Here is a 13,033-nt window from a genome sequence, read left to right on the forward strand (position 1 = left end):
TGTGCTTCCAAGGGTGTGGTAGGACAGAGTACGGTATTGGGTTTCAAGAAAGGATTAGATGCTTTCCTGAAAGAAAAGGGGATTGAAGGGTATAGATAGAGGATTAATATGCAGGTCCTGGACCTGATGGGCCGCCGTGTGAGTGGGCTGCTGGGCATTATGGATCTCTGGTTTGACCTAGCAGAGACACTCCTTATGTTCTTATGTTCATTCGTCGCAGAGATGGTCAGGCCGAGGGCTTGGATGCTCTGGTTCAACCATGGCCAACGTAGGTGCTGTTGTATGTGTTCTCTCTGTGGCCATTAGTGGGCAGAGTTCTCTGCATAATTCGCCTTCCGGGCCTCGTGGTTCTTGTGGTTCCAGATTGGCCTCAACGACTGTGGTATGTGGATCTGGTGAGTCATCTGGTGGCGGATCCTCTTACTCTGCCTCTCTTGGACTACCTTCTAACTCAGGGTCCCATTCCAATGTTCGATCTGGGTCCCTTATGTCTTAAGGTTTGGCTCTTGAAAGGGGTCGTCTAGGTAAGAAGGAGTATTCAGATAAAGTGATCTCAATGCTCTTGGGGTCCAGGAAGCTTTCTGTCTCTCGGGCTTACGTGAGGGCTTGGCATCTATTTGAGGAGTGGTGTGATGCGCGTGGAGTGGTCTATTTTCACGCTTCCCTGCCTAACATCTTAGAGTTCTTGCAGGATGGCCTGGATAGAGGACTGGTTTGGTCTCCTCTCCAGATTCAGCTTGCGGCCTTGTCAACCTTTCGGGGGTTCTTGAATGGTCAGCGTTTGACTGCCATTCCTGATGTGATTCGCTTCTTGCAAGCAGCCAAGTTGCTCAGACCTCCCGTATGACCCTCTGTTCCATCTTGGGATCTGAATCTGGTTCCCTCCATTCTGGTGCGCCCTCCTTTTAAACCGTTGGGCGACTGCTCTTTGAAGGACCTTACTCTTAAAGCGGTGTTCTTGGTGACCATTACTTCAACTAGATGTGTTTCTGAGCTGCAGGCTTTCAATTGTAGGGCTTCCTTCTTGGAGTTTTCTAGGAAGCGAATTGTCTTGAGGCCTGTTCCTTCCTTTCTGCCAAAAATGGTTTCTCCTTTTTATGTCAATCAATCTGTAGCCCTCCCGGAGTTGGGTTGTCGGGAGAGCTCTTCTGAGCAGAGACAGCTGCTCAAGTTGGATGTCAGTCGCGTCCTTCACTCTTATGTGCAGAGGACCCAGGAAATCAGATAATCTCTTTGTCCTTTTAGCGGGTCCTCATAAGGGAGATGGCGCTGTATCAAGGAGACTGTTGCTTCCGCTTATCTTCTGAAGAAGAAGCCTGTTCCCGACTTTCTCAAGGCTCACTCCACTATGGGTCAGGCAGCTTCTTGGGCTGAGTCTTCTCTAGTGCCTCCAATGGATATTTGCAAGGCTGCAGTTTGGTCTTCTCTGCATTCCTTTGTCAGACACTACCATGTGGATGTTCACACGTGTCTGGACGCGGTATTCAGTGAACGTGTTCTGGTGTCGGCCCTTCGGGGGTCCCACCCTTGATGGGTACTGCTTTGGTACGTCCCATTCGTAAGGACTATACCAGTCTACCAAGCGATACAGAAGGAGAAAGTAGGTTCTTACCTGCTAATTTTCTTTCTGTTAGCTTGTAGACTGGTATAGTTCCCCCACCCTGTCTGTCTTTCTGCGGTGTTTGCGGGTTTTTGCTCACATGCAGATTTTGAATTTTTCTACGGGTTCTAGTATTTTTCTAGTGCCGGGGAGAATTAAGAACAGCGGCGATGGCTCAGCTAGCTTAGCTGGTGATCTGTGGGAATGTTGTACTTCCAGGATCAAGTTCTATACATGCTCCAACAGTTGTTTAAAGATGTTTGTTGTTTTCTTACACTCCTGTTTGGAGTGTCATTTACTGTTTTTCAGTTAAGTACTTTCCTGGGTTCTGCTTGGTTATTCGGTAAACTTGAAGTAACAAGAGGGGCATGCTATACTGATATACAAGTTTGATCTCAGTCTGCTCCTGCTGTTAGCAGTGAGGCATATTAACCATTCGTAAGTATTTTATTAGTCTATAAGCTAACAGAAAGAAAATTAGCAATTAAGAACCTAATTTCTCCTTTTTGCAGTTTTTGGTCAGCTCTGAGGTGATTTTAAGCTGTTTTTTAGCGATAAAATGCACCCGCAGCAGCCATCTTGGATGTTCCCAATATTTTTTTTTCTAAGTTCTCAAAACTCCAGAACACCTTAAAGCAGGAAGGTGGGAACTTCAAATTTAGTTCCCACGCAGTCTCTGGGGCATAGTTCCAGATGTCCTGGGGCACAGATGTCCTGCAGTCCAAGAAGATGCATCTTCTCCCTTCTAAAGGGAAAGGAGAGTTGCCCACTAAGGCATTTACCCCGGAGTTCTTAATCTGCTCTAGCAGGTTTATGCACATGGCCAAACTACGCCTTTCAGGTCCGCTGATGAGTGACCTATGTACTCCTGTTGGGATCCTCTGAGTACTTCTTCCATGATAGTGGAGCTCCTTCCTGACTCAGATTGCCAGTCAGACAGAGATTCAGGAGATAACAGTTCAGTTTTGATCCCTTTACTATCACAAAGAAGGGAGATTTGGACTACTATGTAGAGCAGGGGTGCCCAATACATCTTCCCCATGCATTTCTACCTCACTCCTCTTTCTCTCTGCCCATTTTCCCTCTTCCTTTCCCCACATGCCACCATCTCTTTCCCTCTCACTCACACACTCATACCCAACAATTCTTCCTTTCTATTCCCTCCCTCCTATGTCCCAAGTTAGTGCACCATTTCTCACTCCCTTCTGTGTCCCATATTCATGTTACCTCCCTTCTGAGTCGAATTTGTGCCCCCTCCCCCTCCCTACTTTCCAGCCGTGATTCTAGTATTGCGCTTCTCCCCCCCCCTCCTTTCTTCCCTTTGTTCCAGAAAGATTGTCTCCCCTTACTTGTTCGAGCCACACTCGCTCCACCTGCCTTCAGCGGCTTGTTGGGGGAAGCCGCAGACAGAGATTCACACGCTGCACGTGGTTGACCCACAAGCCTTCCATCCAATGTCAGCTGTGACGTCGAAGGTTTCTGGGTTAGCTACGTGCAGTGTGTGAACTGCTGCCGGCTGCATGTCCCCCCCAACAAGCCACTGAAGGCAGAAGGAGAAAGTGCGGCAAGGAGGTAACTGGGAATCTCCCCACCCTGCTGACCCAGAAGGCTTTCCTCTGACGTCAGCTCTGACATCGGAGGGAAGCCCTGTGAGTTAGTTTCGTGAAGGAGGGAGGGGGGTCAGGCAGGGATTCCCGACAGACCCTTTTAGCAGGTGGGTCAGGCAGCAAGGAGGGATCCCCAGCAGCGGCAGCGCAGCTTCGACAGATGAGTGGGCAGGGAATATTCTCTGCCGCGGCTATGCCACGTACCCCCAACAAGCAGCCATAAGGGTACGAGTATTACGTGTTGAGAAACACTGCATTATAGTTTCATTATTGACTGTTACAACATTATATGAGCAGATCAGAACCTTGGTTTCAGGGTGTTCCCCGTGTCCCTCCTTCTCCTGTCTTTTACTCTAGAGTAGAGAATGACATGGGGACAAATTTCCCCATCTCAGAGGGAACTCTTTTTCCCACCTCAGTGAGTTCTTTTCCTGACCTTGACCCAGTCCTGTAAGCTCTGTCCTCATCTGTACAAGCCTCAAACACTTTAAAATCATAAGTGTTCAATGCTTGAGCAGTTAAGACAGAGCTTACAGGAATGAGGGCAGGGACACCGACAAAATTCACATGGATGGGACGGGGAAATTGAGTTCCTGCGGGGATGATGAAAAATTTGTCCCTGTGTCATTCTCTACTCTAGAGCTCTTGCATGCTTTGGAATGAACTGAAGGGGGCAACAGATTCCTGTGAGAAGGAGGACATTTCAGATTGACATCTTTCTGCAGTATGCTTGCGAGAGTGGACAGAGAACCCTAAGGTTCAGCATACCATTCCTATATACTGGAAAACATATTAACAAGGTAAGGACCTAATCTTTTTTATTGCAATGCCTGATAATACTTTTTCAAATTGGGATCCCCATACCCTCCTCCAGGTTTGGCTAAAAACATCATCATCCTTCCCAATTTAGAATTTCCAGCCTACTCCAAATAAAATGAAAAATTTCCCATGCCACTTTTGAAATTGTTTAGGTAGTATAAAAATAGGAAGAGCTTGAAAAAAATATAAAATTTGGACAACACCATTATTTTGACTGCATCAATTCTCCCCACCCATGACAGAAATAATTTGCCCCACTTCTCTAGATCCTGATTTAGTTTGGACAGCAGAGGCTTGAAATTTCAATTGTATAGTTTCTGATAATCAGTCCCCAGGTGGATTTCCAAGTATTTAATTGCTATAGGTACCTAACAAAATAGGAAATGTTTCTTTAGATGAAACATTTGTTGATCAGATTCTGAGATATTCAGAATCTCAGTTTTAATCAAATTGACCTTAAATCCAGATACAAAGCCATATTCATCTGACTTGTAGTAGCTAGCCCCTCCCATGTGGCTTTCTTCATTAAAAAATATGAGGAAATAATGCAATTTTAAGTTGTCTATCCTCTATTTCTAAACCTACCTCCTCCCTGTCTAATCTTCTGCACAAATGCTTCAATCACCAAGGCGAAAAGCAGGGATGACAATGGGCACCCGCGTCTGGTGACTCTGAAGCTCAAATGTATTAAAATATCTCCCATTTATCTTAACACTTGTTAAAGGCTCAAGATAGAGGGATTTAATCAATGATACTTTGTCATATCTCACTGAAGCATCTCTTCTCCAGACTGAAGAGCCCTAGCCGCTATAACCTTTCCTCATAGGGAAATTGTCTATCTCTTTTACCATTTTCATCAACTTTCTCTATACCTTTTCTAAGTCCGCTATATCTTTTTTGAGTTACGGCGACCACACAGTATTTGAGGTGTGGCCGCATCATGGAACGATACAAAGGCATTTTAACATTCTCATCTTTGTTTTCTGTTCCTTTCCTGATAATTTCTAACACTCAATTTGCTTTCTTAGCTACCACTGCACACTAAGCTGAGGGTTTCAACATATTCTCAATGATAACACCTAGATCCTTTTCTTAGGCGGTGACTTCTAACGTTGAACCCTGCTTCACGTCGCTATGGTTTGGGTTCCTTTTTCCCACATGCATCACTTTGCATTTGCTCACATTAAACACCATCTGCCATTTTATTATCTCTTGCGATTTAACAACTTTGAATGTCATCAGCAAATTTAAACATCTCACTAGTTATTCCCATCTCTAAATAATTGATAAATATGTTAAAAAGCAGTGGTCTTAGCACAAACCCCTGGGGGAACCCCAGTATTCACATAAGAACATAAGCCGTGCCTCTGCTGGGTCAGACCAGAGGTCCATCATGCCTATCAGTCCGCTCACGCGGCGGCCCATCAGGTCCAGGACCTGTATAGTAGCCCTCTATCTATATCCTTCTATCCCCTTTTCCTTCAATAAATTGTCCAATTCCTCTTTGAACTCCAATACCGTACTCTGCCCTATCACGCCCTCTGGAAGCGCGTTCCAGGTGTCCACCACCCGTTGGGTGAAGAAGAATTTCCTGTCATTAGAAACATAGAAATTGACGGCAGAAAAGAGCCATAGCCCATCGAGTCTTCCCATACCAATGACCCACTCCCTGATTCTTACTCTCCTAGAGATCCCACATGAATATCCCATTTTCTCTTGAAATCTAACACGCTGCTGGCCTCAATCACCCGCTGAGGCAGCTCGTTCCAATGATCTACCACCCTTTCAGTGAAGAAGTACTTCCTAGCATCACCCTGAAATTTTCCTCCCCTGATTTTCAGCGAGTGTCCTCTGGTTACCGAGGGCCCTGTAAGACTGAAGATATCATCTTTCACCTCTATATGCCCAGTAATATACTTAAAGGTCTCAATCATGTCCCCTCTCTCTCTTCGCTCCTCCAGTGAGTACATCCGCAGTTTTTTTAACCTTTCTTCATACGTGAGTTCCCTGAGCCCCAAAACCATCCTGGTAGCCATTCGCTGAACCGACTCAATTCTCAACACATCTTTTCGGTAGTGAGGTCTCCAGAATTGAACACAATACTCGAGATGAGGTCTCACCATAGATCTGTACAGTGGCATTATGACTTCAGGTTTTCTGCTGACAAAACCCCTACGGATACAGCCCATCATTTGTCTTGCCTTGGACGAAGCCTTCTCTACTTGATTGGCAGCCTTCATATCATCGCTAATGATCACTCCTAAATCACGTTCCACCGTGGTCCTGGACAAGGTTTCACCATTTAGTGTGTAAGTTCTGTGTGGATTTTTTTTGCCTAGGTGCATTACTTTACATTTTTTAGCATTGAAGCCCAGCTGCCAAGTTGATGACCACTGTTCAAGCTGTCTTAGGTCCTGCGTCATAAAGTCAGGCACACTGCTTTTGCCAACTATGTTGCATAGTTTGGCATCGTCGGCAAACAGTGATACTTTTCCTCTAAGTCCTTGGGTCAAATCTCCTATGAATAAATTGAATAGAATCGGCCCTAAGACGGAGCCCTGAGGTACTCCACTCATCACTGCTGACGTTTTGGAGGGGGTACCGTTTACCATCACCCTTTGAAGCCTACCATCTAGCCAATCCCTTACCCATGTTGTGAATGTATCCCCTAATCCCATCGATTTTAGTTTGTTCAACAGCCTGCGGTGTGGGACGCTATCAAAAGCTTTGCTGAAGTCCAAATATATCACGTCAAGGGACTCACCGGCATCCAGATGACTGGTCACCCAATCAAAGAAGTCAATCAGATTAGATTGGCAGGACCTTCCCCTGGTAAATCCGTGTTGATGTGGATCACGTAAATTTTCTTTGTCTAGAATTTTGTCAAGTTCCTGTTTGATCAGTGTTTCCATGAGTTTGCACACTATGGATGTAAGACTCACCGGTCTGTAATTTCCTGTCTCCGTTCTGCAGCCCTTTTTGTGGAGTGGAATTACGTTAGCTGTTTTCCAGTCTAGGGGTACTTTTCCCGTGCGCATGGAAAGATTGAAGAGTACGGATAGTGGTTCAGCCAGAACTTCACTCAGCTCTCTGAGTACCCTGGGGTGTAGATTGTCTGGCCCCATGGCTTTGTCTACTTTGAGTCTTGAAAGTTCGTGGTAGACATTACTAGGTGTAAACTCGTAATCACGAAACAGGTCATTTTGGCTGTTTCTTATTTGTAGTTGCGGACCATCTCCCGGTGCTTCACAGGTGAATACTGAGCAGAAGTATTCGTTTAGCAGTTCTGCTTTGGTAGTATCAGATTCTGCGTAGTTTCCATCTGATTGCCTAAGGCGTTCTATTCCATTTTTGTTTCTCTTCCTGTCGCTAATGTACCTAAAGAAGGATTTGTCCCCTTTTTAAATGTTCCGTGCTAGATCTACCTCTGTTTGAAGTTTGGCTTCCCTGACTGCCTTTTTGACAGCCTTAGATCTGGCCAGATAGTCTTCTTTTGCCTCCCTTTTCCCAAGATGTTTGTAGGTTCTGAATTAGTTCTGAATCTGTCCCCTTTTAATTTTTCCAAATGCCCTCTCGTTCTTGTAGTTGTTGAAAGTTTGAAGAATCTGTCCCTCTCCACTTTCTCTATGACTTTCATGATCTAGGAAGTCTCTATCATATCCCCTCTAAGTCTCCGCTTCTCCAGCGAAAAAAGCCCCAGTCTCTCTAATCTTTCAGTGTATGAAAGGTTTTCCATACCTTTTATCAAAAGCGTTGCTCTCTTCTGAACCCTCTCGAGTTTCTCTATAACCTTCTTTAGGTACGGCGACCAATATTGGACGCAGTACTCCAGATGCAGGCGCACCATCGCCCGATACAACGGCAGGATAACTTCTTTCGTTCTGCTTGTAATACCTTTCTTGATTATTTCTAGCATTCTATTCGCTTTCTTAGCAGCCGCTGCGCATTGTGCCGACGGCTTCATTGTCATGTCAACTATTACCCCCAAGTCCCTTTCTTGGGTACTCTCACACAATAACAGCCCTCCCATCGTGTAGCTGTACCTCGGGTTTCTGTTTCCTGCGTGTAGGACTTTACATTTCTCTACATTGAACTTCATCTGCCATCTCGTCACCCACTCCCCTAGTTTGTTCTGGTCCCTTTGTAAATCTTCGCAGTCCTCTTTAGTCCTAGCTCCATTAAATAGCTTGGTGTCATCTGCAAATTTTATTACTTCGCTCTTCGTCCCTGTTTCTAAATCATTTATAAATACATTGAATAGCAGCGATCCAAGCACCGACCCCTGTGGAACACCACTCGTGACCTATCTCCAGTCCGAGTAGTGGCCCTTCACTCTTACCCTCTGCTTCCTGCCCGCCAACCAATTCCTGATCCATCTGTGTACGTCTCCTTCCACCCCATGGTTCTTTAGTTTCCGAAGTAGGCGTTCATGGGGTACCTTGTCAAAGGCTTTTTGGAAGTCTTAAGTATACAATGTCTATGGGGTCCCCCTTTGTCCATCTGTTTGTTAATTCCTTCGAAGAAGTGCAATAAGTTCGTCAGGCACGATCTTCCCTTGCAGAAGCCATGTTGGCTTGTTTTCATAGGTTTATGCCTCTCTAGATGCTCCTCGATGCTATCTTTTATCAACGCTTCCGCCATTTTCCCCGGAACCGAGGTCAGACTTACCGGTCTGTAGTTCCCTGGGTCACCTCTTGATCCCTTTTTAATGGTCCACTGAGAATACAGTGGTACCTTGGTTTACGAGCATAATTTGTTCCAGAAGCATGCTCGTAAACCAAAATACTCGTATATCAAAGCGAGTTTCCCCATAGGAAATAATGGAAACTCGCTTTGATACGTTCCCGCCCCCCGAGGCGCTGCTCTATCCTCCCCCATGAGAACCGGCATTGCTCCCCCCGAAGGCCCTCCTGCGGTCCAGCACCCCTCCGCCGTAATCTGAAGTCCGGCATATGCACGTCTCTTTGAACCCCCCTTCCCTCCCTCCCTCTCTCCGTGTACTTCTACACCAGGGCCCCCCTCCCCTGAAGGCCTGCAACTTTCCATGAAGGCCTGTCTACCCATCCCTGAAGGCCTATGCCACCATCCCTGCCCTGTCCCCCCTTTGAAGGCCTGTCCCCCCCTGAAGGCCTGTCTGTCCCCCCTGAAGACCTATGCCACCATCCCTTGCTTGTCTCCCCTTTGAAAGCTTATCCCCCCCTAAAGGTCTGCACCCCCCTAAAGGCCTGTTCCCCCTTTGAAGGCCTGCACCCCCCAAGGCCGTCCCACCCCCCGAAGGACTGCGCACCCCCTCCCCTGGGTAGGCCTCCGTGTTCCTCTGGCCTCCCCTCACCGTTTACCTTATAGATGCAGCCTGCAATGAAGATCGCAGTTGAAGCGTCTTTGCAAAGTGCTTTGAGCTGTTTCATCTGCTGCAGTCCCACCCCTCCTCTGACGTCAGAGACAGGATCGTGGCGGAAGAAATAGCTCAAAGCAATTTGCAAAGACCATGTAACCGCAATCTTTGCTGCAGGCTGCAGCTATAAGGTAAACGGTGCGGAGAGGCCAGGGGGAGCACGGAGGCCTTCCCAGGGGGGTGGGGGAATGCACAGTCCTTCGGGGAGGCCAGGGGGGAAGCTGTACAGCAGCGCTGCCGCTCCTGCTTTAGGGGGCGAGAGGGGAGGGTCCGAATCGGGAAGCTGATTTTTTTTTTTAATTTAAATCGATTCGAATCGATTCACCCGAAGTAAATCGGTGAACCGATTGGAATCGGGCAGCACTACTGTACTGCCTGGTGTCCCTTGATAACACCTGTTACAGTATGTAACTGTGCTTTTTGGCTGTTAAATAATATTAGGTGCAAAACCTTAGAACAAATTACTAAATAGGCCCCTTGTATGCAAACCCTGTGATGGGTAAGTACCACAGATATAATTGTGCAAAAATGAGTGTCCTAGAAAATAATGAGGTAATGTAATATCCTAAGGAAGTTAAGTCAGTAAATACTAGTGCTGCCCGATTCAGGAAAAAATATTTAGATTCAATTCAGCCTATTGAATCGATTTTTTGATTCGATTAGATTTTCCTGCCCAATTGGGTGTGTTTTCCAAACATCCTGGTGGGTTTATTGTATAGCCTCTTCACCCCCCTCCCCCCCCTTTTGCCCTCTACTATCCACACTGGTGCTGTGGTATAAACAAACAAAACAAAAAAATCTTTTCCTCTCTGTGTTAAATCCTTGCTCACGTTTGTGATCTAATACCAGCTCTGGCAGGATACAAATTTCAAATCTTACACATTGTAATCACAAAACAGAAAATAAAATTATTTTTTCTACCTTTTGTTGTCTGGTCATTTTTCAAATCATGTTGGTCCCAGGCTCTGCAACAAACGTTTTCTGATAACTTTCTTGCCAGGGTCTCTTGCCCATTTGTTGTTTTCTTCTTTCTTTGTGGTAACCATCCATGTTCCATTTCTGTCCTTCCCTCTCCTGCAGATCTGGCATCTTTTCTTTTTTTCATCTATATTCCCCTAACTGCAGCAATGGACCCCACCATTCCTAGATCCACCATCTCTCCTTTTCTCAACTACCCTTTCATCCAGCATCTCTCCCTCCTTCCCCACCAGCTCTCCCTTTCTCTTTCTAACTACCCTCCTATCCAGTATCTCTATCCTCCCCACCACATACACCATCCCTTGTGTCCAACTTCTCTCCCTTTCTTTTCCTTCCCTCCCTAAATCCCATTGTCCACCATCTCTCTCCCTCTCTTGTTTTTAGATCCATTATTTCTTCTATCTCTCCCCCATCTCCCCTCTCCATGATGAAAAGCCGGCTATTACGTCCTCCACTGATAGACCACTCGACTCTCTTTATGCTGGTTCAAATAATATGAATTTAATAAGCAATCAGCAATAGCTTGCAGGAATAAATCACACAGCATACAGAGTGATAGACCATACACCAGGCTGGCTAGACTGATGGAGAACTTCAAGAGTTCTGAAACTATGGTCCACGGAGCTTCCTTTTATATGATTATTACAGCTCTGGCCCACCTTGGTGCATGTTGCATTTCACATTTTCATTGGTTAATCATATCTATTATCTCATTTATTAATTTATTGATTGGCTAGCATAATGAGTAATACTGTGTGCCACGCCCTTTCTTGTTTAATTCTATCTTATTTCCCAGTAAATGTCCTGTTAATATATCAAGATCCTCTTTCGAGCACCTGGGCCTAATGGCTTTTCAGCTCTGTGGATAGCTCTCTTACATCTCTTGTTTCTTGCACAGCATCCATCAATATGGTGGTCTTTCCCATCATCATCCTTTTTCTTGTGAAACTTCTATTAGTTGAACCTGCTAATATAGGGCCAAGTTCCCTTTTTCACTAGAATTGTTTTTCTCTCCAGCTGTGCCTTCTGTTTGACCTTGCTCTCAAGAAAGCAGAACTGTCTTTCAGAGCTGACAGTTTTTAGTCAGTGTCCATTTTGCTCTTTCAGCAACCATTTTAGGTTTTAGCTGTATTGGCCTGTTTCTGCTATATTGGGGAATTCTCAGGGGTCTTCACCTGGGCTTTTTCTACACAGGACTTCTCTTCCCTTCCTCAATGATCTCCCCCAAGTCCATCTCCCCCCTCCATCCTTCTTCCACCCCCCCTCCACCAAGTTCACATTTCCCATTCATCTTCTACCCATCTCTCCCTCTCCAGTCCACGAACTCCATCTCTCCCTCTCCCCCAAGTCCATCTCCCCTCCATGATCTCCCTCAAGTCCATCTGCCCCTTCCACCAACCATCTTCCCCCCTCCACCAAGTTCATCTCTCCCATCCATCTTCTCTCCATCTTTCCTCCAGTCCACCAACTCCCCCAAGTCCACCTGCTCTCTCCCCCATCTACCTTTATTTTGATGTTGCAACATGTTGCCAGTGGCAGTAGTTATTTAGCGATCTACAACTGCCACCACTCCTTGCGTCTTCTCTCTACTGCGTCCCGCTCTCAGTGAAAACTTCCTGTTTCCGCTTGGGTGGCCGAATGGAAAGAAGACGCCCAGAATAGCGGCATGGTAGTGAATTGCATTCGCTACCACTGCTTTTGCCTGGCCAGGGAGGAAAGGAGAGAGCCTTGCTGCCACTGATCTGCACGCAGAGACCTGTTCGGGCTTTCCCTTTGCCACTGGAGTCCTTGCTTCTGATGTAACTTCCAGTTTTTGCAAAACCGGAAGTTACATCAGAAGCAAGGACTCCGGTGGCAGAGGGAAAGCCTAAAAGGGTCTCTAGCAAGGGAGCCAACAAATCGGTAAGTTTGATTTTTTTCAAAAACAAATCAATTCATCCGAAGTGAATCGGTGAATCGATTAGAATCATGAATCAGGCAGCACTAGTAAATACTGCTTTTGTTGATTTACACAGAATGCAAAATAACTGTTTTAGCTGGAGAATTAGAAACTAATATGTGCAATAGCCTTTACTATCTTCAAAAATTCTGTTGTAATTTAACTCCAGTAAATTATTGTGGCTACACTGTGTACTGTGGAGAACAAATCCAATTTATTAAAGAAAGATATCTGTTCTTCAACTTTCCTGTTTGTTTAGAAAATGAAGTTATAATACCAGACAAAGCAACAGAATTGAACCAGGAAGCTAGTGGAAAGACTGAAGAAGAAGAAGAGGTACCATTATTGTTAATGACACTATGAATTGGAACTTGTCAGAATAGTGTTTTCTGTTTCATAAACATAGGAGTCTGTATGTTAGGGGTGATCAATCAGTGCTCACAAACTGCTTGCAGAAGGTTGTCAATCATATCTTTCATCTCTTCCTCCTTCACCAGTGGAGTATAGTGTCCTCTTCAGTTTTTCTTTCTGCAAGCAAATTGAGAAGTTGTGTTCTGATCTGCTTTGTTCGGTTTTTATTATTTTGGGGTATTTTTCTTCCATTTTGGGAGGCTTTGATGCCCAGAAGACCCCAATTTTGGGGATACTCTGCCTTGGAGAGGACCCAGACTCTGCTAGGGCAGACTGCAGCTCGC

General features: G+C 45.6%; 1 protein-coding gene across 5 annotated transcripts in view; it reads left to right on the plus strand.

Annotated features, from left to right (window-relative positions):
• Positions 1 to 13,033, plus strand: part of BOD1L1 (biorientation of chromosomes in cell division 1 like 1) — a 425,195-nt gene that overhangs the window by 216,739 nt on the left and 195,423 nt on the right. For all 5 annotated transcript variants that reach the window (XM_033949017.1, XM_033949024.1, XM_033948998.1 and 2 more), the window contains one exon: positions 12,598 to 12,674. In XM_033949017.1, the coding sequence (XP_033804908.1) occupies positions 12,598 to 12,674 (77 nt within the window). The remainder of the gene's footprint in view (positions 1 to 12,597; positions 12,675 to 13,033) is intronic.

Source organism: Geotrypetes seraphini, chromosome 1 (assembly GCF_902459505.1).
Source record: "Geotrypetes seraphini chromosome 1, aGeoSer1.1, whole genome shotgun sequence".
In the NCBI taxonomy this organism is placed as follows: Eukaryota; Metazoa; Chordata; class Amphibia; order Gymnophiona; family Dermophiidae; genus Geotrypetes; species Geotrypetes seraphini.